General features: G+C 41.4%; 2 protein-coding genes across 7 annotated transcripts in view; one reads left to right on the forward strand and one right to left on the reverse strand.

Moving 5' to 3' along the window:
- The first annotated feature begins 3,181 nt into the window (after positions 1 to 3,181).
- Positions 3,182 to 8,147, forward strand: LOC122538982 (nephrin-like). Its single transcript, XM_043673538.1, has 3 exons — positions 3,182 to 3,471; positions 7,159 to 7,479; positions 8,110 to 8,147. Exons 1-3 carry the CDS (start codon positions 3,204 to 3,206, stop codon positions 8,145 to 8,147), a joined length of 627 nt encoding a protein of 208 aa, XP_043529473.1. The 5' UTR covers positions 3,182 to 3,203.
- A 1,301-nt stretch (positions 8,148 to 9,448) lies between these two features.
- LOC122538969 (calmodulin-binding transcription activator 2) overlaps positions 9,449 to 25,071 on the reverse strand; it is a 41,001-nt gene continuing 25,378 nt past the window's right edge. For 3 of the 6 annotated variants that reach the window (XM_043673506.1, XM_043673509.1, XM_043673512.1), the window contains 11 exons: positions 19,224 to 19,412; positions 18,733 to 19,131; positions 17,852 to 18,634; positions 17,370 to 17,705; positions 16,977 to 17,224; positions 16,676 to 16,875; positions 16,277 to 16,384; positions 15,007 to 15,164; positions 14,234 to 14,730; positions 13,446 to 13,601; positions 9,449 to 12,408 (listed from right to left, as the gene is read on the reverse strand). In XM_043673506.1, the coding sequence (XP_043529441.1) occupies positions 12,270 to 12,408; positions 13,446 to 13,601; positions 14,234 to 14,730; positions 15,007 to 15,164; positions 16,277 to 16,384; positions 16,676 to 16,875; positions 16,977 to 17,224; positions 17,370 to 17,705; positions 17,852 to 18,634; positions 18,733 to 19,131; positions 19,224 to 19,412 (3,213 nt within the window). In that variant the 3' untranslated portion in view covers positions 9,449 to 12,269. Of the gene's footprint in view, positions 12,409 to 13,264; positions 13,290 to 13,445; positions 13,602 to 14,233; positions 14,731 to 15,006; positions 15,165 to 16,276; positions 16,385 to 16,675; positions 16,876 to 16,976; positions 17,225 to 17,369; positions 17,706 to 17,851; positions 18,635 to 18,732; positions 19,132 to 19,223; positions 19,413 to 25,071 lie in introns of all 6 variants that reach the window. The other 3 variants (XM_043673508.1, XM_043673507.1, XM_043673510.1) reach the window with 3 other exon arrangements.

Raw genomic sequence — 25,071 nt, forward strand, 5'->3', positions numbered from 1 at the left:
CCAACATGACGTTAGAATCGAACGTTTGTCGCATCTTATATGAAAAAAAAAAAAAAAAAAAACTCATATGGACATAGCTTTTTTTGTCTTTCTTTTTTTTTTTATTTCCCTTTAGTTTTCTGCAGAATGTTTTCTCTTCAAGTTTCAAGTTACTCTTTTGTTTTTCCAACGAGACTGAGAATCTCGCGTGAAGTCGACAGATTTTTTTCTGTTCCTTTTCTTTTTCTTTCTCTCTTGTCGCCCGTTGGAAAAATGAATTTTCGTCATCTCTTCGAGGATAATTAGACTGCTGTGCGATTTGAAATGCCAATAGGTGATAATTCAGTCGTGCTGGTTTATAACGAGGCATCTTACACGCGTATAATTATTCTCGTGCGATTTTCTGGAGACTGGACAATTGGAAATATTCGAATCTATAGCACGAATCAATCATTCCCAATTAGAAGAGAAGTGTTTTTTTTTTCTTTTTGGTTTTTTGTTTCTTAATAGTCCTCTATATACCTACTGATTCGTCTCTGCATCTAGAAAGTTTAGTTTGAAAAGTGGCATGACATATTTTCTCATTCTGTATCGAGTTTAATTAAGTAGTAATAAAGTTATAATTAATTATTTATATTAATTAATTAAAGTGGCAGCAGTTAGGCCATGCGGCTCCTATCATCTAGTCGTCTTTGACTCTTGGCTTTCTTACGTAGATTTAAAAATTTGTTTACTTATTAAACTTTTATATTTTGAGAATAATTTTTATTAAATGACTTTTAAAGTTTAATGTATCCTCGAAGCGCCTACCCTAGCGATGTCTTTTTAATTAATATTATTTTTTAGCATTTTCTCGTGTATTTTTTTTTCTTTTTTTTCATTTTTAATCCCGCTGTTCTCCGTAGATCTCGATATAATCTCGGTGTACGTGGTAATTTTAATGCGACTCTAGAATAATTAATGGGGAACTTTGAAATATTTTGTCCGCGGCGTCGACTTTTCCATTCTGGGAACTTTCCTTAAATCGCGACTGAAAAATACTGTGTGCAAATATTTTATTACTTCTTTTTTTTTTTTTACTTCTTTTCTCGTTTTTTGTATCTTTTTTGTTTTTTTTTTTTTTTTTTTTTTTCTTTGATAGCTAGCAGGTTGGTTGATCAGATCGAGAATAGTGAGATTTCAACGAAAGTATTTTTCAGGGAGAGTCGAAAGAAATTTCTATTTCTGGAAGAATAAATTTTTAATTACTACCTCTTTTTTCCATTTTAATTAATTTTTTCTTTTTCTTTAGTTGATAGCAGGTTGGTTGATCAGATCGAAAATAGTGAGATTTCAACGAAAGTATTTTTTAGGGAGAGTCGAAAGAAATTTCTATTTCTGGAAGAATAAATTTTTAATTACTACCTCTTTTTTCCATTATAATTAATTTTTTCTTTTTCTTTAGTAGGTAGAAGATTGATTGATCAGATCGAAAATAGTGAGGTTTCAACGAAAGTATGTTTGAGGGAGAGTCGAAAGAAATTTCTATTTCTGGAAGAATAAATTTTTAATTACTACCTCTTTTTCCCATTTTAATTAATTTTTTTTTCTTTAGTAGGTAGCAGGTTGGTTGGTCAAATCGAAAATAGTGAGATTTCAACGAAAGTATTTTTGAGGGAGAGTCGAAAGAAATTTCTTCTTCTTCGGAAGAATAAATTTTTAATTAGTTTCTGACGTTTGGAAAACATAAATAAAAAAAGTTAACTCTGAAAATTTTTAGAATTTTTAAAAAATTTCAAGAGTAAACGAGGGTAAACTTAATTTAACTTTTCTAACTAGAAATGCGCTACATCTACAAATTTGGTAAATCTCGGAAAAATTTTAAACAGCTGCAAGATCCTGCATTCTAATAAGAAGACAATACGTGAAACAACTTCGTCAATTGCAACAAATGTAATTGATCTAATCCAACAACACTAGAGAGAGTTAATTGGCCTTTTAAACGTAATATATTTCGTATCGTGCGAGTATCGTGAATTCATATCAGCAGCAAAGAGGCGCACCTTAATGACGTTACTATCCTTCGACCGTAGATAGCTTCCTGTCTATGTGCCACGTATATTTTCTATATATGTACGTACACACACACATACACACACGAGCGCACGCGTGCACACACATATATGTATATATTATGTATTATACGTTACCACGAAATCTGATGCTGCTCCTGGCTTGCGGTTGACAAGGACTTGGGAATGACGTACGAACATCGATTGTGTCATTAATGCTTAATCATGGATAGTGCTTCATAATCGCGTTACCTTTGTCCTGTACGAATATTAGATAGCAGTCGATCACTTATCTTCAAAGTCGCGGATCAAAAGGCTCAACTTACGTTCCGCCGTTCAAAGCCTGGTGTCAGTCCCAAGGAAATTTCGTAGGTAGGGAAATCATCGATGCGGATCATTGATTTTCACAGGGGTATATTCACGCTAATCGTTCGAAAATATCGATATTCAAAACGTTCGTTCGAAATATTTTTTACTTCGTTTTCGTAATTGTTTTCGTGCGATTGCTCGTTTCAATGTAATTGCACGAATAACGTTTAAAACGAGTGTGACCTCTTTACGATAATGATGGAGGAACGTTTAGTTGTTTCTCGTATTAACACCAGAAATTCTACCAAAGATCTCACCAGAGACATTAAAAAGAAAAAAGATAGAAAAAGTGTAAAGTACACGAGCTTTTATGTATTGAAAAGTTTAAAGTACACTGTTTTATATTTATGATATATCTAAGAAAAATTACGACTCATTTTGACAATCTCGGTAGTTCTAGAAGTTGAAGAATATTCTGTTTTCGTGATAAAAAGAAATTTATAAACGAAAACAAAGTAATAAATATTCGTCTTAAATGTGATACTTTGATTTGCATTTACGTTTTAATAAAAATTCGTTCTTACATAAAATACTTGTTAAAAATAACGAACTTTACCTAATAACAAAAATTGAAGTCCTTTCCTCCTTTTGTTTTTTGTTTTATGGTCAGTAAAAATTCTCCGATGAAATAAAATAGAATCTAGACGTCTAGACGAAAGAAGAAAGCAACTGGCACGTGGATAGTGCAACTCTTTCAGGAATTGACGTTCGAATCGAACGATGAATCGAAGACTGCACGATCGATGTATTTTTCTTTTTTTTTATTTCTTTTTTCCAGTCACTCCAGTCTGTCACCACGGTCAGATGAAGGTGTTCGGGGTGGCGCGACAGGAAACCGCGAGGATACCGTGCGAGCTCGAGGCAAATCCACCGGAAGTAACGTTTACGTGGAAGTTCAATAACACAATGGAAGCGATCGACATACCGCAGGCGCACGTCGCCAGTGAACGAACACGTTCCACGGCCTCTTACACGCCGATGACAGAGCTAGACTACGGCACTCTACTTTGTTGGGGCACTAACGATCAGGGTACCCAACTCGAGCCCTGTGTCTATCACATCGTGCCAGCTGGTGAGTCTAGTACATGTTATAAATTATAATTTCGCTTCTTTTTCTTTTCACCCTCTTTCTCTGCCCGGGATAGTTTTCTCGCATTGCACCATATATATGTACATACATATGTGCGTACGTACTTAATTTTGGTTGTGCAAAAATCTTAATAGATAAATAAATGAGAATATTTAAAATACCAAAATATTCTACGTACAAATCACTATGATTTAAATGATGATTAAAATAGATGATGATTAAAATAAATAGATTTATGCAATTCGTGCTTCTGTCCAAACAGAAATTAATATAGGATGGTCACTGAAGAACTGAATGATATAAAGCAAAAATAATTTTCACAAACACGTGTTTTTCTTTAAATTTTTTATTACTTTATTTGGAAATACAATTAATTTTTATACAGTATTATGTAGTTTTAATCTGCAAGAGATGCTCTCTAATCTACAAGAAAAGAAAATGAAAAAGATTGAAAATGAACAAGTTATGACCTTTTCAAACCCTTCAGTCTTTCAGTGGCCACCTTCTATTAATTTTGACAAGAAGCTTATCTTTCAAGTAGTTTCAAACGAAAGTCTGAAACTCAGTCGTATCGATCCTTCGATTGTTGCAGTACATTAATAAAATTATAATGCTACTATTTATAATACTAACAAAAATTAATTGTACAATTATTTATAACGCGCGTATAAAAATAATATTCCGTACACGTGACTGTCATTTCAAAGTATATTTATATTTAAGCATAGTATATTTAAGTGTAACCCAGGCAAAGCAAATGATAAGTGTATTACTTCTTAATAATTTCTATCCAGTGATATCATACCGACGAGTTCAAAAGAGAAAGAAAGCGACGGATTATTGTATGCGGTTTCGGTCACTCGTTATGGTCCGCGAACCAGTTGCCAACGCAAGAGGTTAAGATATGTACTTCTCCCGGACATTTTGCACTTCGCAATCTCGCTCCGTTTGTTTCATTTATCGCAACTCTTTCCTCTACACATCCCTCGAGCTAAAAAGAAAGAGGATGATTGGTAAGAACAACCGCTTTGTTGCAATCAAAGGAGAAGGAACAAAAGAAAGGATAGCGCGCGCGATGACTTTCCCCGCTGAGTCGTTCATTTTTAACCAGCGGCAGCCAGAAATTTCAGAATTGCGCGACTTCGGATAATCCTTTAATCCAAGGGGAATTTCCATTACCCTTAAGTGCGATGCGCGAAAGCGTTGAAATAATACGTGAAATTGCGCGTTCGCGCGAGGAAATTTCCATCTGGGGGAAAATCGTGCAATACGGCGCAACTTCCGCGAAACAGAAGAAATAGAAACGTTCGTTTTTAATTATGTAACGAACGCGAATGTAAACCGTAGGAAGTTAAAATTCTAGTAAATATAAATCGCGAGGATTTATGAGGAGGAGAGATGAAGGTGGGGCCATGGAAAAGGCACAAGGCTGCAAAAGTAATTCGAGGAAAAGCGCCACCCGCGGGATGCTTGACAGACGTAAATTAGTTTTAAAAAGTTTCCTCATTATGCAGATTAGAAACAACCGACGACCGACTCCCCGTTTCCCTCGGTCGGACGTCCGTTTCCTTTCCGGTGTTGTCTCGTTCTTTTCTGCGTTTGACGACCTCTTAATGAAACGTTACGAGAAGAAAAAAAATGAAAGGGAAAGAAACGAAGAAGAAAACGACCAGCCTCTCGTCGTTCGATCGAAGAACCTGCTAATTGTAAGTGGAACTCTCTCGATAGTACGTTGCCAAGGTTTTTACAGAAAAGAAAAAAAACGGACCAATTGCTCTGCGTTTCGATTGAAGAAAAACTGAGAGATGGAATTTTCTCAGATCGATGATTTTTCTATTTTTTAGTCGTGGATTTCTTCGCTCGTTCCAAAGTGATATTGAATTTTGCCGACGAATGATGTTTCGTGTACAACGTATAAATTAAATTTCGGGAACTCTGAACCACTCTATCTCACCTCTCTGGCATGAGGCAACTTCCTTTCGCGAGTACAATGCAAACTCGTTCTATCGCGAAGCTTTTGGAAACAAAACGCGAGAACTCGAACGAATCGTATCGTATCCGAGGAGATCCATCGTGCTTCGACGAACGTGCTTCAACACAATGTTGAATGGTGAAACAGGCCGAATAAAAACCGCTATTAAACGCGATCGTCTACGGGAGACTTAGCTCTGTCTCGGAACGAAAACCTAACTAAGCTTGGTATCTGTTGATTAAAGACGACAGGGAAACGGCCGTCGTTTGGTAGACAAGCCAGTTTCACCGGGGTTCGTACGTGAACAGAGAGACGCTGGAAGATGGTGTCTCTCTGCCCTTTCAGTATTCCGTTCTCGTCCGTAGAAGGCAGACGTTTGTCGTCGTAGTTTCCTCGACTTCGGGCATCCTCGCTTCATCTCTTGCCTCCTCGACTTGCAATCACGGGTCAGCTACTCCAGAGAGCTTCCTTGTCGGGGAAGGATACACCGGAGGTGACGTTCTAGCTGCTTTACCACATCTTTAATTGACATATTTGTTTACTTTTTATAATCGATCGTTATATATACCCAAGGGGAGGGGGGGGGGGAGTAAAAGTTTCGATAAAGGAAACGAATATAGAAGCAGATTGCATCTGTGTACGTGACAGATAACACATGTTCGGTACGTGATTCAAAAATCGAGATATCACGGTGTTGGATTATATTGGTATTATAATGTTGTTTGAAGAATTTTTTCAAATTAGAGAACTGTAAAAAAGGAAGTAATTACGCAGACACAGGTGATTATAGTAGTATCTTCGTGTTTCTTCACTATCAACATTTTTATCAGTAAATTTTGAATAATTAGGGGGCTCGTGGTTACGAACGTGCTGTTAATTTTTCTAGATTGGCTCTTTTCGAGCAAACGCTTATGCCCGAAATATTCACGAAAAGGAATAAAGTCAACATGAAAAAGAAACATAACCATATAATTTTATAAATCAAAGTTATATAATTTTGAAAATCGAAGTCAATTCAGTCAGAGCGAATATACAATAATGAAATCAAGACCCTCGATGTATAATCTTAAAAAAACAGATTAATAAATTATAAAATTTTTTCTATTATTAATTAATACTAAAATCACAATTTTTAAATTATTATTATCTTAAAATTATCATTTAATATTATCTAAATAAATTTATAATTTATCCCATGAATTTTTTTCGCTTAATATTACTTAATTAATTATTATTATATGTAAATTAAATTTATTTTTTAAAAAACTAGATACAAATAAATACGACAAACATCTAATTTCTAAATATATATTTATTTTCTTTATTTCATAAAATATATTATCATAAACCGATCTTTGGCAACATAAATTATTATTTAATTAATTATTATTATTATGTATAAATTAAATTTATTTTAAAAAACTAGATACAAATAAATACGGCAAACATTTAATTTCTAAATGTATATTTATTTTCTTTATTTTACAAAATAAATGATCAGAAACCGATCTTTCGCGACAACCTTCGGCAATGTTACAAAAAAAATTTTCTTCTCCTTTCCCGATGTGTTTTCCATCTCGTTCAACTCGACGTTTTCATAATCCACGTCACTCTCGTCGAGCGGGTAATTACCGAAAAGCGAGTGGCAACTTGCTTGCGATTCTAGTCGCGACCGTACCAATTATTCGCCTTTGCAGGTCACCCCGACACGCCGCACAATTGCTCTCTTCTGAACCAGACGACAGACTCCCTGTACGTGGAGTGCACAGAGGGATTCGACGGCGGTCTGCCGCAAAAGTTCACGATACAGGTGGACCGTGAGGCGGGGACCAGCAGTACGTCCTCGAAACCGAGCACCACCGTCTACAATCAAACGAGCAAAGTGCCGTCGTTCTCGGTGGGAAACCTCGAGCCCGGCACCACCTACGACGTGCACATATACGCGAGCAACAGCAAAGGTCGCAGCGAGACGGTCCACTTTCGCTCAACCACGCTGAATCTGCCCGAAAGGCAAACAGGTGAGTTTGCAACATCGAGTTTCTCCCTGTCTCTACCGGATGTATATATATATACATGTATCCGTATATATGTATACATATATCCGGGATAACGCGCGAGCAGCCTGTCTCTCTCACGGCAAGTGATCGATCGACGCCGATACGACGACCGTAATATCGGAATCAACGTCGAGATCAACGACGATCTACTTTCGAGCACTGTCTGCTACGCTGCACGGCCTTGCATCGTAGATTGCTCACGTGATTATCTATATTTCTTCTTCTTTAGTACTCCCTCGTTCTTCGTCCACCTCCACCTTTCTGGCTCTCTTTCACTATCTGTTCACAAGCACCGATATATTGACGCGTGGCCCGCCTTTTTCTTTCTTTCTTTTTTTCTTTCTTTCTTTCTTTCTTCCTTTCTTCCTTCCTTCCTGTGATTCCGTTCCGACCATTGCTTTTCTCCGTTTCTTCTCATCGATCCTGCACCCTCCCCCGTTAGAGAATTATATCGACCTTCGGCCCGTTTATTTACGATCCAGCAGGCAAGAACGAGCGAACGCTGCAATACACACGTGTCGATAGGTTGTCCGTGAACTGACTTTATATATATATCTGAAAATCTGAACTTAGCAGAATTCTTCTTTAAAGAATCAAAGTCCTCGTCGTCCAAGGACTTTTACGATTAATCGTCTCGATTCGATATTTTGTGATTTGTAGAGAAAGAAGTGTCGAATATCGAAACGTCGAAGATGCAAACGAAGGCAAGTGAAATTCGCAAATTTTTCTTCTTTTTTTTTCGTCAATTTTGATTGACAATCGATCTATCGAGAACGGCGCGTGAAAGTTTCCTTCGGCAAGTTGAAATGGTTTTTCAAGTCCGTGTCACCGTAGAAAAAAAAAAAAAAAACTGACATCGCGTCGCGACAGAGATAGTTCCATTATCTTGATTGAACTGCAGTTTTACAGAGCGAGGGGAAAAAAAAAAGAAGAACGTCAGTTAGCTTGACATCGTCACGCTGCAGCGTTTACTCGGCCCCTGGTATCGTAGACGCGCGATTAGGCTTTCGAAATCGATCGTTCCGACCCTCGATCACCACCAGTCAACCCGAATCGAACGAGCTTCCGGTTCCTGTCGAACTCGATTATCGTGCTCCGCAGTCCACGTCTCATCGGCTACGGTTACGAAAGATGTAACGGAACCACCCTCGATTGTTCTGTCGATTCAACGAGTTCTAACAACGTGCAGAAAAAGAATCCACTTTGTCTTCTGGAATTAAGTTTCCTTTTTTTTTTTTTTTTTTTTTTTTTTTTTTTTTTTTTTTTTTTTTTTTTTTTTTTTTTTTTTTTTTTTTTTTCTTTCTTTTTCGTTTCGTTCGTTCTCGAATGTCGGAAAAGCGACGTAGAACCGCAGTGTTCGAAGATCGGGCCACCGTCTCGGAAACTCTCGAAAAAAACCCGTTTGTTTCGGCGTGTACGTACATACGGAGTTCTAATTTCTCACTTCTCTTTTTTTTTTCATTTTTTATTTACTTATTTTCACTTCTTCGAAAAAGTCAATAATTTTTATCGTAAAATTCGAAAAATTGATTGCCACGCACGAAGTTGTACAAGCCCGACAGACTAAAAATATTCCTAAATGTGAGACTTCCATTTTTTTTTTCTTTTCTCCGTCATCGGCCACGCTCCCCCGTTTTTTTTTCATTTTAATCGTTTTTTTTTTTTTGTTTTGTTTTGTAATGTACTCTATATACTCGCTAGCCCTCGTTTAATAGTTTCTTAAATATGTAATAAGCAAAAATATGAATATAATAATAGTTTTGTGTATATAATAATAATAATTATTTTACTCGTCTCATTTTTAAGTATCGATAGGATCGTGATTAATTAATTAATTAATTAATTAACAATGATTAAAAGAGTGTAAGAATTTGTTGTTCTCTTTCTTCCTCTTCTCTTTCACTCGCGTCCTTCCCTCAATCATCGTTACTTTATTTTACTTATTTTTTTTTTCATTTTTGTTTTCATTATCAACTAATAATTCTTTAAGCTTAATGGCATGAAAATGCTCGTTGGAATTGACTCGTGTGTACAGTTTTATCATAATTCATTTCTCTTCTCTCTCTCGCGCTCTCTTTCTCTCTCTCTCTCTCTCTCTCTCTTTCTCATTCGCGCTCCGCACAATTTACTTTTTAACCTCGCTACAAAAACCTCGCTCATTTTGCTTGTCTTACAACACCGGAGGATCAACACAGGATTTCTTTTATTTTTTTTTTATTTTTTTTTTCATTTTTTAATATTTTTATATATCGAAGACGAGGATCAATCGGTACTTCTATCAAATAGATTCTCCCGACAGATCTGACGGCGTAAATACTCGACTCACCATACCGGATTTGTCTGTCTGTCTGTCTATCTTTCCTTCCTTTTTTTTTTTTTTCGCGTCTCAGCGACTCGCGTCCCCATTTGGACGTTTGAGACGTTCGATTTTTTTTTTTCTTTTTTTGCGTCTAACGTTTTTTTTTTTTTCGCTTTAGTATTTTCCGCGGAAATACTTTCTTGGATCACCATTTAATTTATCACAATAAATTTTTGTCTTCTTAAATCAATCTGAACGCGGGTACCACGGCTGTGCCCCCGTGCGCATATATAATTCCGCCTCGCTCTACACCTTAATTTTAACCTCTATTTTTTTAATTTTTTTATCTTTTCATTATCTAAAGAACCTTTTTAAAAAAATCCCCTACTGGAGAGAGAAAACGGTAGGTAGTTTTGTAACAATGTAATCGACTATCTTACCCCTAAATATAATTCTACGAAGTTGATTATACTGTGACTTTAAGCACAGCCCGTGGATGAAGTGCCCCTCCGTTTAATTAGAGAAAGGGCTCTTGATTTTATTATTTTTTTTTTTACTTTTTCTCTTCAAATTCTCTCTCTCTCTCTCTCTCTCTCTAATCCGCTCGCTTCACTTTTTTTTTGTTTTTTTTTTGTTTTGTTTTTTGTTTCTCTAGCAGCCTTCTTTGTTCACACGCTCACTCGTCCATGCTCTCTTTCTCTCTCTTCCTAGATCTCAGATATACGAAGATTTCTCCGAAAATAAAGGTGCTTCTTATCTCATCGACCTGAATTGTATTGCCTCTCTCGTTCTTCCTTTTTTTTTTTTGTTTTTTTTTTGTTTTTTTTTTGTGAAAGCAACAAAGAAAATCGTATCGTGCAAGGAAGAGATCATTGCTGCCACCTAATTCAATATTATGCAGAATCAATATCTCCTGTTCACGTACAGAACAGACATTGCACCGTGTCATTCACGGCAATCAAACATTCGCATCATGCTCGATCGTAAGAAAGAAAAAAAGAAAACGAGAAAGAAACATGTACGAAGTCGCTTTAACTGAAAAAAAGATAAAGATAAGATTCGATTTCGCGTAAAGCTTGTGATACAGTGAGGAATAAATAAAGAAAAGCGTTCGAGGTACGACAGCAACAGATAAAAACTCACGCGTGGGGCTCGCTATCGATCGCTTTCTATTCTTTTCTCTCAACGATAAATACTTAAAAAGTGAAGAAGCAAGGAAAGTCGAGCGTCTTTAATTCTCGTTTATAGGCGGTGGAAATACTTGATTACATATACTCGAGACGTATGTTTTTCTCACTCCGAGATTAATATATAAAAAACGCAAGTTGAAATTCACAGGTGTGTAAATCGTACAAAAAGAAAGGGAAAGAAGGAAAAGAATTCTTCTTCAACGACGTTTTCACGAGTCTTGTCAATACTGTTCTCTTCTCGCCGTTGTCTACCGCTTACGTAATAACAAAACAAAAAAAAAGAAAAAAATGAAAAAGGGAAGAAAAAAGGAGACGAACAACAACTTTTAAGTAGACGGGCACGCGACGCGAGAAAAAAATAAACGACGAGAACGGTTTCGTTCGACAGTCGGTGCCACAAACTTCTTGCAAGGACGAGGGAAGGGAGGAAAGGGAAAAAGAATGGAGAAAAATGGAAAAAGAAACTAATCTAACACGGTGTGCCAGAGAAAATCAATGCAAATAGTACAGTCGTTTTTTTTTGCAAAAGGTTCTTCAGCAAAAAAAAAAAAAAAAAAAGAAAAAACATAGCCTCTTTTGTACTCTCAGTCGTAAAAAGTATTCGACAAATTGCGATGCCTCAAGCGGAGGGCAACGGTTGCAACTCTACGAACATGCTCCGACCGATTCGATCCTTGATACGATCTTAAATAATTGATGCATCGTTTATATGCTTGAAATGTAATGTACGCGTTGCACGCATGCGACGTCTCGCGTGCGCGTGCCAGAGAGACCATGACAGACCACCTACCTCTGGGATACCACTTAGCGTCACTCGGTCGACCGAAGAAACAGAAATGCAGCAAACGAATGGGTGAAAACCGGCAGCAGTCGTAATCGAAACTGAAGGGCGAAAGTGAATGAGAAAGTAGATACAGGATGACGGGCACGATCCTTCGGCTGAACTGTGGGTCAAAGATGCGAAAGATGGATATTGATCTTTAGATGAATAAAGAAGGCAGGTACGTGATATATTCAAATCAGGGATTTGTAGAGAGCAAAGCGTGTCCGTGTCGTGGCCGATCGTCTCTCAGAGGCTTCTCCTCCGGACAACTGTTTGCTGCTTCGTTGGAACCTTGGCGAGCCTCGACGAACGAACCTCATTCCTTCCGTTCCGTCGTGGCGTAAAACCCCGTGACGACCGTTATTTTGGATGGCTAGGCTCTATTATTTCGCTTCGGATGTGTCATCACCGTTCTGTGTGCCGTTCGATCGACAGTCGATTAAGTGACCTCTGGGCTGGCGGCTACTAGGCTGGCCCCTGGGCTAGATGAGGGCGAGCTTTGGGGGACAGCAACCGCCCGTAAAATGCCCGCTGGCGGCCTCCCGTTCCCGTTTGCGGCGGCCCTGGCGTTCTGCAGCCTGGTTCGAGAAATGCATTCATTTCATGTCAGATCGAATTTACCGAGCCAACCTACTGCGAATGTGCATACATGACACTGAATGATCAAGCACTCTGAGGAACACGTGAACTACGAAACAAACGAGCGCATCTATAACTCGGTGAAACCGCAATTAACACTTTGCCAAGCGATCATTGAAGTACTTTGTACGTACGATTCGACGAAACGTTCTCACATCGAACACAACGGGGGAGATTGTTTCGGTTTTATATATAAAGTACTTCAATTCTCTCTCTCTCTCTCTCTCCTTTCTCCTTTCTTCTTTCTTTCTTTCTTTGTCCTATTTTTTTTTTTTTTTTTTTTTTTTTTTTTNTTTCGCCTCGGGGTTGAAAGCTGCTTCCACAACTGGAACGTGTCACATATTCTTCTCCGTTTCGTATTTTTTTTTTTTTTTTTTTTTTTTTTTTGCTTTTTCCTTTCTTTCGTCGACTATTCTACAGGAGAGCAAAGTGATAATTGAAGACAACATCTTCTCGTCTCTATGAGAAGCTCCGTTTGTGATGACCGTTGCATGGACTCTGGTTACGTTCCGTTTGAAAAAACACGATTAAGACATATAAAACAGAAAACACAAAGCACCGGTTACATTCCGTAATAATAGTAACACAGAAGCTAACCAAGATATGTATATTCGTATATTCGGAAACGATATATCGTTTATTATCGGAGGGGGGGAAACAGGGTCGTGAAAACAGGGTGCACTGATCGTCCTGGTGAAAGCGAAAGAGCGAGTACCCTTTGAAAAGAGATACAGGAGCGATAAACGAGCAGTGTATTGCCACGCGACAATCGCCCTACTTGTTTTCGTTACTTACCGGTCGTGAATCGTCCCACGACAAGCTGCATTAGTACACACAGAAGAGGGAGACTTTAGAACTTTTAGATGTCTTTCGTACGATAAGCCTTTCGTGTGCTAACAAGAAGTCTACATAACTAATAATGCGTGCACATCGTTGCAACAGGAAATGCAATTATGTGCACCGGACGGATACTAACTTGATTTTCGACTGCCGCATGAACTGCTGGATCTTCCTCGCGGCCTGATGCGCTGCCTGCTGATGCACCGCTTGCTGCCTCGAGCTGGCTGAGCCTGGACGTGACCGATAATTCCTGTAGTTACTCTGTATCACCAACGCGGCCTTCGTAGCTTGTCTGCGAACGGGAGAGAAAGAACAGGCCACCGTGAAATAAGAACTTGCTGAGGAGACGGCACGCTTTTGGGAGAATGCGCGTTATATATACATTATGGACAAGAGCGAAAGAAGCGTGGGGGGGGGGGGGGGATAAAAGCTTTCAATCTCAACAGAAAAAGTCGTATTAATTTAATGCCAGGTTAATTCTGTATTCGGAACACCGCGGCGGAGGTAAGGAAACTTGCCGAAGTTTTCGAATTATTTACGATGCCAATTAAAAGTTCACCTCCTTCTCCCCGGGTCCGTATCGCCCCAGAGAGAAACGGATGGAACGAACTTTGGTGAAATTCGTCCGATTCAACTGGATCGTTAAATTAGCCCGCACAATGGTACGCCTTGTCCTCCCCTTTTATTAATTGCCGCTTATTAAAACTAACCGTCTAACCCGGCCCTCAAATAACCAGCTATTCGAACGTGCCGACGTGGCTTCGTAGCAACGAGATTTCGTATATTCGATTTAATTCCATACTCTCCCCTTTATTATCAAGGGACGAGGGAAGTTCAGATCCTTTTTTTCAGTTCGGACAAATCGAGAGGATGGAACGTGGAGGTGAATGACACGGCCGCGGCGTTAAGCTAAAAACAGATTACCTAAAATAAGCGTACTGTTTATGTCGACGATAATATTGTTGGATGAGTACAGCAGCGTGTCTCTCCGCTTCCTCTTGCCTCTGGCGTCCCTTGTAATTTCGGTAGGCTTTCTGGATCATTCGAGCGGCGTGATAAAGCTCTCTTTGCTCACGATCGGACAACGTGAGCCTGCTCAGATCCGCTTCGCTCCCGTCACCGTTCCCATTACCTCCACCAGACACGGTCCCGCAAATTCCAGAGCCGATCACGCTACCAAACTTCCGGTCTCCCCCGCTCGAATAGTACTGGCCGTTCTGACCATTATTCCCGTCGAGCTGCAACTGCAGCTGCAAGAACTCGCAGAAGTCGGCTGTCGTGGGCGGTGGAGATGGCGAGTCCGGCGTGAGGCAACTGCTCGATGGACTCGATGGACTAGCATCCGCGTCAGCGTCCGAGACCGACGCCGCACCTCCGCTGCACTCGCGATACGAGTCGAACAATTCGCCGGAATCGAGCGGCTATAAGAATTAGTGAGTTTCGTTCTGAATTGCAGGAAGAATTTTAACTTAAGAGTAAGGTCAAAAATGCGGTCGAGTGATTTCTGATATACAGTGAGTCAAGGAAAAGTATTCGTACCATCGTCCACTACGTTTCAGAATTCCTATCAATGAGAATGCCGATTAATTATTTCGAATAGATCGACGTGTCAAATCAGAAAATCAGTAACTGGAAGAACACGAATTCCTATGACTTACTGTAATTGTATCGAAACGAGCAGAGACTCCAGCGCTTACCATTTGTTCCATCAGAGCATCTTCCAGAGATGACAAGGGCGGTGCCGGGGGAGGTGGTGAGGAAGAAGACGGAGAATCACCTTCCGCTCTCTTGATCCTTTCCGGTAGCGCAGCTATAATTTGCTCAGCCAATGTCAGCACCCTCGCGTCTTCTTCCCCTATAAAAAGGAATCACCACCCTAGCCAAACTCGAAAAACGTGTTACAGGACCGCCGAAATCACATTGATCACAACATCGAGGATTTTTGTTTGCTTTTTTCGATCTGTTTGCTTTTTTTTTTTTTGTTATTTTAAAGCCGTATTTTTTTTTACGATGAACCAAATCGGACGTTAATAAAACGGTGTGACACCAAATGATTGCGGATTATTTCGTTTTTTTTTTTTTTTTTTTTTTTTTTTTTTTTGTATGTTGTGGAGATTTCTACACGACACGAATCGAACGTCTTCAAACAGGCAAATCAGATGGCGAGCGTAGACGATTTTTCTCAGCATGTTGAAAGTTCCGGTCTGCGGGTGAATCTGACATAACCCGTGGTATCTCGACAGTGTGTGTTTTCCGGATTTAGTCAGCTGTTTACAGACCACGTGTTCTCGTGTAAATTGTCTCGTAGATTCCAATATTTTACTTTTTATTATTATTTTATATATATGTATATTTTTTTTTTTGTCACGGATATCCGCTTTAAACTCGTCGGCACAGGCCCAGAGACGAGGACTGTCTATCTCTCGAAGGATTGGTCGACAGCCGACAACTGACGGCTAAGAAAGTTTTAGATGTTACACAGCAATCATCCAACACCAGCAGTTACGAAGGCCAAGCAACACCAATACTGCTTTAAGCTGCAAGAGTTCAGAGGAGTTAGAGGACAGCGAGCCTGGACCATTATCCGGTCATCTCGTACGCATAGACAGAGATACAGAAAAAAAAAAAAGAACAGAACACTGTGTGTATGTGTGTGTGTACGTGTACGTGTGTGTAATGTAATGGTTGTGAGAAACAAAGACAGAGAGAAAGAGAGATAGAGAGACAGAGAGAAAGAGAGTAAGGAGACGCAGTTTTAGCTAGGAATTACTACGGATCACAGCCCGCGCAGTACTTTGTTTATCTAGGCCGATGAATCTATCGAGTGTAGTATCAGAAACAGACAGAGTTACGAATATATATACATATATATGTATAACATACATATATATATGTATAATGTACAGTTACAGATAGACAGGCAGACAGACAGACAAATAGAGAAGGGAAAACGAGGAAGGTACGGACCTACAGTCTCCTGAGGGGTCGGAGCGCTTTCCATTCCCTGCTCGCTGAGGGCTAAAGACGAGTCATCCTCTTGCAACAATTCCATGTTGTCCAGCAGCGGCGAGCCACCTGTGTTTTTCGATAAACCCCTTAATGCTACGTTTCCTGATTAATTTTACACGCTCGCATGACTTACGACCTTGTACTCTATATCTTACGGGGGAGCAGGGGCGAAGGTTGGGGGAGAGATATATCTTATATGGCGCGGAGAAAGGGGTGGGGGGGGGGGCGCACGTTACAGGAAAAGGAACTGTGATTTACGTGTTGGACGTGAATGTATGTGCGTGTGTATATATAGATATATATATATATATATATATATATACGGAAGAGGGCAGTATAATAGCAAACGAGACTAACACAACGCCAGATCGAGACCGCTGTCTTGAGATGGCCTCCTAGGACTAGGGCTGGCGGGTCGCAAGAAAAGCCTCTCGTCTTGTCTTCTCGCTTCGAGTCGATTCAATTCTTCTGCGATCGCCGTGTGACCGTTCTCCGCCGCTAACTCGGTCGCTGTTCTGTTCTGACAATCCCTCACGCGAAGCGCCATTGCGTTCCATCTGTGCAGACAGACAGACATTCGCAACACGTTCCCAGACAAAACGGAGTACACGGAGTGTCGTGAAACGCATAAAAAATTTCAAGAAAGCGACGTACGAACCTATAGAGGATTCTGGCAGTATCCGCGTGTCCCGCTGCGCAAGCCCAAGCAAGTGGTGTAAGACCGGCGCTATCCTGCCTCAGGGCATCAACTTCGGCATCTAACACGCTACTAGGATTTTCCGCTCTCCAGTGAAGGAGCGCGCAGGCTAACCTGGAGTAGCCCAACCCGGCGGCCAAATGTAAGAGAGTAGGGCCACCGGATTGTAATGGTTCCGCTCCAGCTCGCCACGGACGGACAACAGCATCCTGAGACACAGATAATCTCCATTTAGACCAGAGAACCAAGCACGTACATGTGTACAATGGCTAACGAAAGTACTTGAACACTCGCGTTCGAATACTTTTGTCAACCACTGTCAACTGAAAGAGCGAGATTAGGCAGACTACTGACTTGACAATATGCCACTAGTCGCTCTTCCAGATGAGCCGCGGGAGATGGAGGGCCAGGTCCTTGCAGACGGGACTCCACATCCGCCAAACGATCGAGAAGAGCTCGTTCTGGACTTGGCTCGGTCGTCGGTGCCCGACGATACTCAAAAGCAACGCTATCGGAAACAACGAAGCCGTCACACGCGACCTGAAGGGACGCTATTCCCGGAGCATGAGCTGGGCAACGACACCGCAACACTCCTGGTTGTACCAAACACGCCTCAACCGGTTCAGCGTCGAACAACACCGAATAAGATTGAGAGTTACTCCCACCGGTCCACGGACCAGCGACCAATACCTGTAAAAACAATTAAATCTTCGCCTCCAAATTTCACACCTACTATACATGCACTACATTAACTTCGTTCTCAAATTTTACCAAATAGAATGGTAATACAATCGGCCTTTGCCATTAATCATCGTTATCAAATGAATCAAACTCACCTTTACACCACCCTCGGTGTAACTCCACTCCGGACTGTACTCCGCAATATGGACGGTTGTTCCAGGATGACATCCCACGTCACTGTCAGACCCGCCTCTTTCTTCGGCTTTAGCCTGCTCGGCCTCGAAATCGTGAAGCTCGGGTAGGTCACCGAACACGTCGAACGCGTCTAAATTAACTAGAACGTCGTCCGACGAATCGATGAAATCCATCGGATTGATCATGCTGTTGTCTGCCGGGGAAGGCGACGGAGACGGTGGAACCATGTTCGCGGATAACGTTCGCTGAATATCCTCTTGACTTAGGTCCAACGTCTCGGCGAAATCGGTGACCTCGGGACCTGTGCCACCGATTGGCAACGATTGCACCGCTGAGCGATCCATACTTTCTTGAGCGTCGATTTCTTGCTGGGTCTGTTGTTCCCTGTCCACACTCGTCTGCTGTACAATTTGTTGCTCTGTAACCTGTTGCATTTCCACTTGTTGACTTTGTTGTTGTTGTTGCTGCTGTTGCTGCTGCTGCTGCTGCTGTTGTTGCTGCTGCTGTTGCTGCTGCTGCTGCTGTTGTTGTTGCTGCTGCTGCTGCTGTTGTTGTTGTTGTTGTTGATGATGATACGGTTGGCTGTTTAGAATTAAAAGACCGCCACCACCCTGGATTTGTTGCAAACTTAAAACTAGAGGAGCCGGCTGTTGGCTTTGAGCCGTATGGGAATGTCTCGAGTATACGCGAGGAGCCGGTGAGGCTGCTGTTGACGATTGCTGACCTCCGGTAGTCGAAGAAACCTGATCATTAGGGCGATTATTAAATAGAGAGAGAGAGAGAGAGAGAGAGAGGGGGGAGGGACATCGAACAAGCATTCAATTCGACCGAAGAATCGTACCTGATTGTCCGGTGTTAGTCTCCTAGGTGCAAGCTGAGTGCTGGTTGTAGAAGAAGTGGAAGATGCTCTCTGTCTGTCCAACAGTTGAGAAACTATCATGTCAACGGGATGATTCGAGTGTTGTGTAAGATGAGGATTGTTAGGATCGTCATCTCCACCGAGGAACATGGGTCTAAGCTGGGAAGCCAGCTCGTCTCGCGTCCACTCCTTCTTGTCTGGCGGCAGTGCGAGACACGGTGGCAGCGCCGCGAGCTTTGCATCACCGTCCGGGTAAGGAACGTTTAAGTAGTGAACGAGGACGACGTCTGGATTCTGTAGTAGCCAATAACAACGCCGATGAAACGTCGGGAGGATCGCCGAGTGCACGTAACAGCCATAGATGCACTCGACTCCTTGGACCTATGATTTCATCCAACAGAACGAGATCTCAGTCTGCTCGGGTGAAGCGACTCTCGAGCTTCATTCCGTTCGAAATGAAAGACAACAACTACCTTCAGTTTCATGTGATCCTCTCGTGTAGTTTTACCATCTTTCCGTTTCTTCCAGCAATAACCGTCCCGCCGGTAACGGACCTTCTTTCTCGAGTACAGTAACATCGAACCACTCCGAGGTCGTACCTTTACCTCCCGACTTTGCCATTCCGCGTGCCTTTGGAAACTGATCAAGATAGCAGCAATTTCCTGATAACAAAACCAAATTTATTTCAATTTCAAGCTCAGCCTGGTAGCTCGTTTTTACTTGTGTCGTCAACTGGCACCGCATGCGCGGCACACTTTGAAACGCGCGGCTCTGCAAACTCCTCGAGATGACGAGGAGATAAGACCGACCTCGATAGAAGTGGGATATGGGAATACGAAAGAACACATAGACGCTGCTCAGCCGGTTTCGCTGACACTCGATTTTTCCCGTGGATTTCGCTTAGTTTTCGAGTCGTGCTGATACATCTTTCCATCTTCCTTTCGATCATCGTCCCTCGCGAAGGTATAATACAAACGCTGCAAAACTAGAGATTCTAGCCGCGGAAAGTTTCATGTAAATTTCGCTGGCGCTAAAAATTATTAAATATCTTCGACAGCGAAGAGTCGCTCGCCATTTCTCTACTTTGGCTCTTCTTTAGTTAAAGGATATTTTGGATACAAAAAAAGTGACTGTGCATAACGTAGTACGTTCTAAAATCACGCCTAACCATAGTTTGATTATAAACAAAGTGAACGACATGCTGCTTTAAATACCAAATCAGACACGATAAATCTTCCATTTCTGGCCCCAATAAAAAATTGTTCGACGCTTCGTGCAAAGCGTTTCCTAGCCTAGTTACGCCCGTAGATGTGAAAGGTAATGCGCGCGTTTTGCTTCCTTCATGTTTATCCACTACTAATAATAGCAAGTCGATTGTTACACCGGTTCTTTATTGATTTCCCGCACAGAGTACGACTCTTGAAACGAAACGCATTGATAATAGAGAAATAATAGAGAAAAACGAACGGAGTGGCAGCGCTGGCGAAAAAAAAAAAAGAAAAAAGAAACAGGAAAAGAAAAGAAACGTAATTACCGACGAACAGAATTTTGCATGGTTAATCGTGACACGTCGTTTTCCGCACCGTACGTGGCCTCGAGTCGACATGCGATCGTGGACGAAAAGAGACGTGTACAAGGTGGAGGAAAAAAGGGGGGGAGGGCTGTACGTTGGAAATTGGAAAGAATTCGGTCTTGTAAATGTCCGAGGTACAGGTGAGATGATTATCCACGATTTCCACCGGCCGACGATAGAATGGGAGGAAAGCAGTCTCTCCTAGGGTGGAAAAAAATCGTAGGTGAAGCGAGTGGCAAGCAGAGGGGCAGAAGGTACGGCGGCACGCGATCTCACGTGGGCTAATGCAAATCGAACGCCAAACTGCAGCTGATTCGCTCTAGCGGATAGTGGAAAGCTAGGCTGGCGATAAAATTCCCCTGGCTGGTGTTGATATAAAGTTCAGCCAGCGGCATTTCGTGTGTGTGTGTGTGTATGTGTGTGTGTGCTCGGCACTGTGTGTTCATTCGAAGAGCATTTCGCTCGCCGATCAATTCCAGTCTCGCATCGCGATGACACGTGACGACGTGTCAGAGAGATCGCCACCTCGGCGAGATTCTGCAAATGTGGAGATTCACGAGTGTGCGGCGTTCGAAATAGCGCGGATACCGCGAGATAATTGAAGCTTACAAGACCGCAATGATCGAGGAATCTCGCTCGTACACTTTGCACGGTAATAGATGGTACCTGATTCGGGTTGCTCGGTTGGCAAGCTCGAGCCACAAATCGTACATTTCGAATGAGGTATGTCAAGATCGCGCTCGTTGTGGCGCGGTTCCATCGGGGAGGTGCGAGGTCCTATTGGACACTCCGAGGGACAGAGAACCACTCGTTAACTCCGGTTGCGTCCAGTTACGTAATAAAATTAGCGCAGAACCGTCGCGTCGCCCTCGGAAAATGCATAATAGCAGGGGGGAAAAAGGAAGATAAACGCAATAATTACCGGAGGAGCCTCCGTCTCGCTGGAAAAGAGGTAATTGCTGAGGGGAAAAGAAAGAAAAAAAGAGAGGGAGAGAGAGAGAGAGAGAGGAGCGAAGTACGGTTCAGAGTGCTTAATATCTTTGCACCGTTCCCGTGGGTGGGCCTTCGACTTTCCAAAGGTTCTCCAGCGAACGTGGCCTGGATATAAATATTCTTAACGAGGGATGGATGAGAATGAGCGGGACGGGTAACTGGAGTGGCTGGAGAGAGGGGAAAACGGAATAAGAGCCCGGCGTTGAGGCCGACAGCTCAGCCATTAGGCTGAGCCAGCCAAACGCAGACAGCGAAGCTAGATAAAGCTTGCCCACTATGTTGCATTGATTTACAACTGGTTAATTGATCATTTGCATTCTGTCGGTGGACACGCTGCGCATGGTCGTCCGTACAGAAACTAGAACTTGCAACTTGACGATTTTCGCCGATACGTTTTACCACTCCCTTTAGCTATAATTGCGAGCCCACTGATCAATGGTAGAAAAGGTCAAGAGAGAGAGAGAGAGAGAGAAGGAGAGAGGCCAGAATAGATGCATCGTATGATCGACGCTCGTTTTTCATTCGAAATGGAATCGCAATCGCTTTCTATTTCGCGATAACGAACGGTTACGTAACGAACGTCAGGAATTATTATATTCATCCGACGTATTAATAACCCCGGCGGGTATCTTATTTTATCAGGCCGGTATCACGTACGAAATCTTCTTCACGCGAGGCACCCACGTAAATTGATTTTCTATGCGTTGCCATATTTTGCAACGTGCCAGACGTGAAATGGGTCAGGCAACGTGGAGAATAGTTTAACTTGAAAGACGGCGTCTGACAGTGCATATCGTTACGTTGCGTGCAAGGTCGGCTTCCATGCAAACGCCAGTCAGACTCGCAAAAATCTCACCGTGATTACCACCTTCGTAATTGCGTAGCTGATATTCAAGTTCGCGTATAATTCGTGCTCCTTGTTTTTAATTCTTTTAATTTTTCTCTCGTTTCTTCTTTTCTTTTTTCCTACTTTTTCAGCGTCGGCACACGTGTCGTTCCTAGTAGGTCACACGTAAATTTTCTTTCACGTAACGAATCCAAGAAGACGACAAATCCGAAGAAGGTCAGTCGACGTACTCCTTGTACGGAGACCGTATAGATGTCTCGAGATACGGTGAAAGAGGCCCATAGATTCCTGTATTCGGTTCAGCGGATACGTAAACGAGACGCCTTCTGTCCCGCGTGTTACCGGAAAGGATGTGTTCTCCTTGATTTACGAATGCGAAAGGACCGATAAATCGACCCTCCTTCCGACATACGAAACGAAGATGCCACGTCCTTCCAGTGCTTTCCACTCGCGGGCACGTATGTAAAGGACTTCATCGAAAACTGATAATCGATCGCGGAAAGGATGAACTTTGTATTTCGTGCGCCGAACGAGTAGTTCGTGACGTTCGCCGACGGGCAGTGGAATCACCCTGATTGGGACAAAGATAATTAATAATTGATCTTTTTTTCACGAGCACGCGTATAAATGTTTCAGAGCTTTTCTTCTGCATCGAAAAGATTTTATGACGACCTTACAATAAAATAAACATCGTCGGAGAATTCTCGTCCAGTGAGTTTGACGTTTCTGTCAGTAGCATAAGTCGGTATTTGCTCAGACGAGAAGAAGCGACAAGAGCACGCGACGTAAGACCATCAACGTCAAGCCGAAAACTCTCGTCAACAATATCAAAATATACTCGAGAGTTTCCTAAAGGGATGGAGACGCTTTTAATGATCGATGACGTCGAACTAACCGAGTTGGTTTACTTTCTCTGCAGCCTCAACTCGTTGAGATCTTCTTACAATCGGAGGAATTATAAAACAAATTTTTCAAATTAATTGGCAAGTTTTCGGAAAAAACAGACTTTAGTTACTTTTTCTCTACGAAATGACAGATTATAAAATGCCTGAACAATTTCAAATTGTCAGAAAATGAAGGATGGAAATACACTATTAAATTCAGAAGGAACGTCAGTCGGAAAGCTAAAGCGCACTCTTTGAAATTGCGTTTCCACCGAAATCACGGAATCATTTGATTCAAAATGCAGTTCCAACGATGATCTGAATCGTAATCGCCTCTGACGAGCTGCATATTGATGAAACTGCGCGCCGATTGTTACGAACAATCAGCCAACTTTCTGAATTCTTTATACCGCTTCGAACGAGCGGGAATAAATATTTCGACTTAAAATCGGAAAGCGACGATCGAGAAATCTAGCGATAATTAATCCCCCCCGATAACCTAGCAGCACGAAAATGCTGGAAAATCAGCAGAGTTTTAAACGAACGTACTCGGAGGTAAGCAAATGTTGACTTCGCAATAATAATAGTCGTTATTTGCCGAAATCAATTTCGGTGTTACGTCCAAATACAATTTACTGAAAAACGGTCGAATCGGAAATTGCATTACTGACAGTGCAAACTAACGTTTAATTGCGTCGACTGTCATTGTGTACCCAGGTAAACTGTAGCTATTCAATGCATTTATACAATCGCTGCAATCGGAAATCAATAAGCAAACAGAAACATTGTTTTCAGATCGATTTCCACTTACAGATAGACCGTGCGGCTTCGTATGCTCATTAATCAAAACGAAATGTTATCGCAGAAAACTGACGAAGGGCCGGACAACGCGAACCGAAAAATCCCACTGTGTGATTTGGAATTTCGTGAGAAAGAGCTTTCGTTTGGAAAAGGCAATCGTCACGTAACTTGCATGACGCACGAAAACGCAACAATATTTTATGCAGGCTGCGGATGTTCGTGTAAATTTGTACTTTTACAAATGTTCCCACGTATTGTTGCAGTTTGGTTCTATGTGTCGTACGAAATCTTTTGAAACTTGATCATTGCAATGATCGTGATTACGTTGGTTAAATTCCTGTGAGAATGTATTGAAAAAAATTTCGAGTAAATGTGCATATTTTATAACATTTCAAAGACTGTCGCAAAAAGTTTTTCACGCGTGAAAATGCACAAACGTGTTAATGTATTTGTTAAGAAGATAATTCTCTGACGAATAAACCAGCTCATTTCCGAAAAATGCAAATATTTCACAACTTTTACATATATTTTCAACCTCGTTCCAAATTTTGTTTAATACAATCACGGCAGTCTCGTCTCTTAACAGTATTAACAAAATTTTTAAATGTTTCATGCGACACGCGTAAAATATATTCGTAAAAAGTTCAGCTATTTTCGTAGGTACACATGTGTACCTACAAAATTAAACAAAAATTAAACGTTTCAGCATATTCTAAGCAACATCTCGTACGATATTATAAATCAAGTAAGTGGGACGATCAGTGACAATGTACCTTACAAATAAACGTAGAAGAAATCTACATACTATTCCGTGTTCCAGATTTCAAACACTCATTTGCCATTATGTTCGGTTACCGGTTAATAAATCAACGTCATTAGGGCTCATTACCGAAGCTAAAAGTGCAAAACAAAACGGGCACGTGCTTTGTCCGCGTGTTGTATGGGTATATGTGTAAAAAATTATTACTATAATTCCCGTGGCGGTATACGCTCTCGGTTACAAATGGGATTTCATCAGGCAACGATGGTAAAGGGCGGAAAGAGAGCACGACAGAGAAATCTTGCGAAGTTATCAGACATCGATTTGGATGCGAATGAGAAAACGGGAATACGAAAAGCCCGGCGGCGGGGCTGGTTCTCGGGAGGGTGAAAAATCGATAAAGCAACCTGAGGCTACATACGTCTCTCGTTCCCTCTTCCTTTTTTTTTTTCTTTCTTTCTTT

The sequence above is a fragment of the Frieseomelitta varia genome, unplaced genomic scaffold (assembly GCF_011392965.1).
Source record: "Frieseomelitta varia isolate USP_RPSP 00005682 unplaced genomic scaffold, Fvar_1.2 scaffold_184, whole genome shotgun sequence".
Classification (NCBI taxonomy): Eukaryota; Metazoa; Arthropoda; class Insecta; order Hymenoptera; family Apidae; genus Frieseomelitta; species Frieseomelitta varia.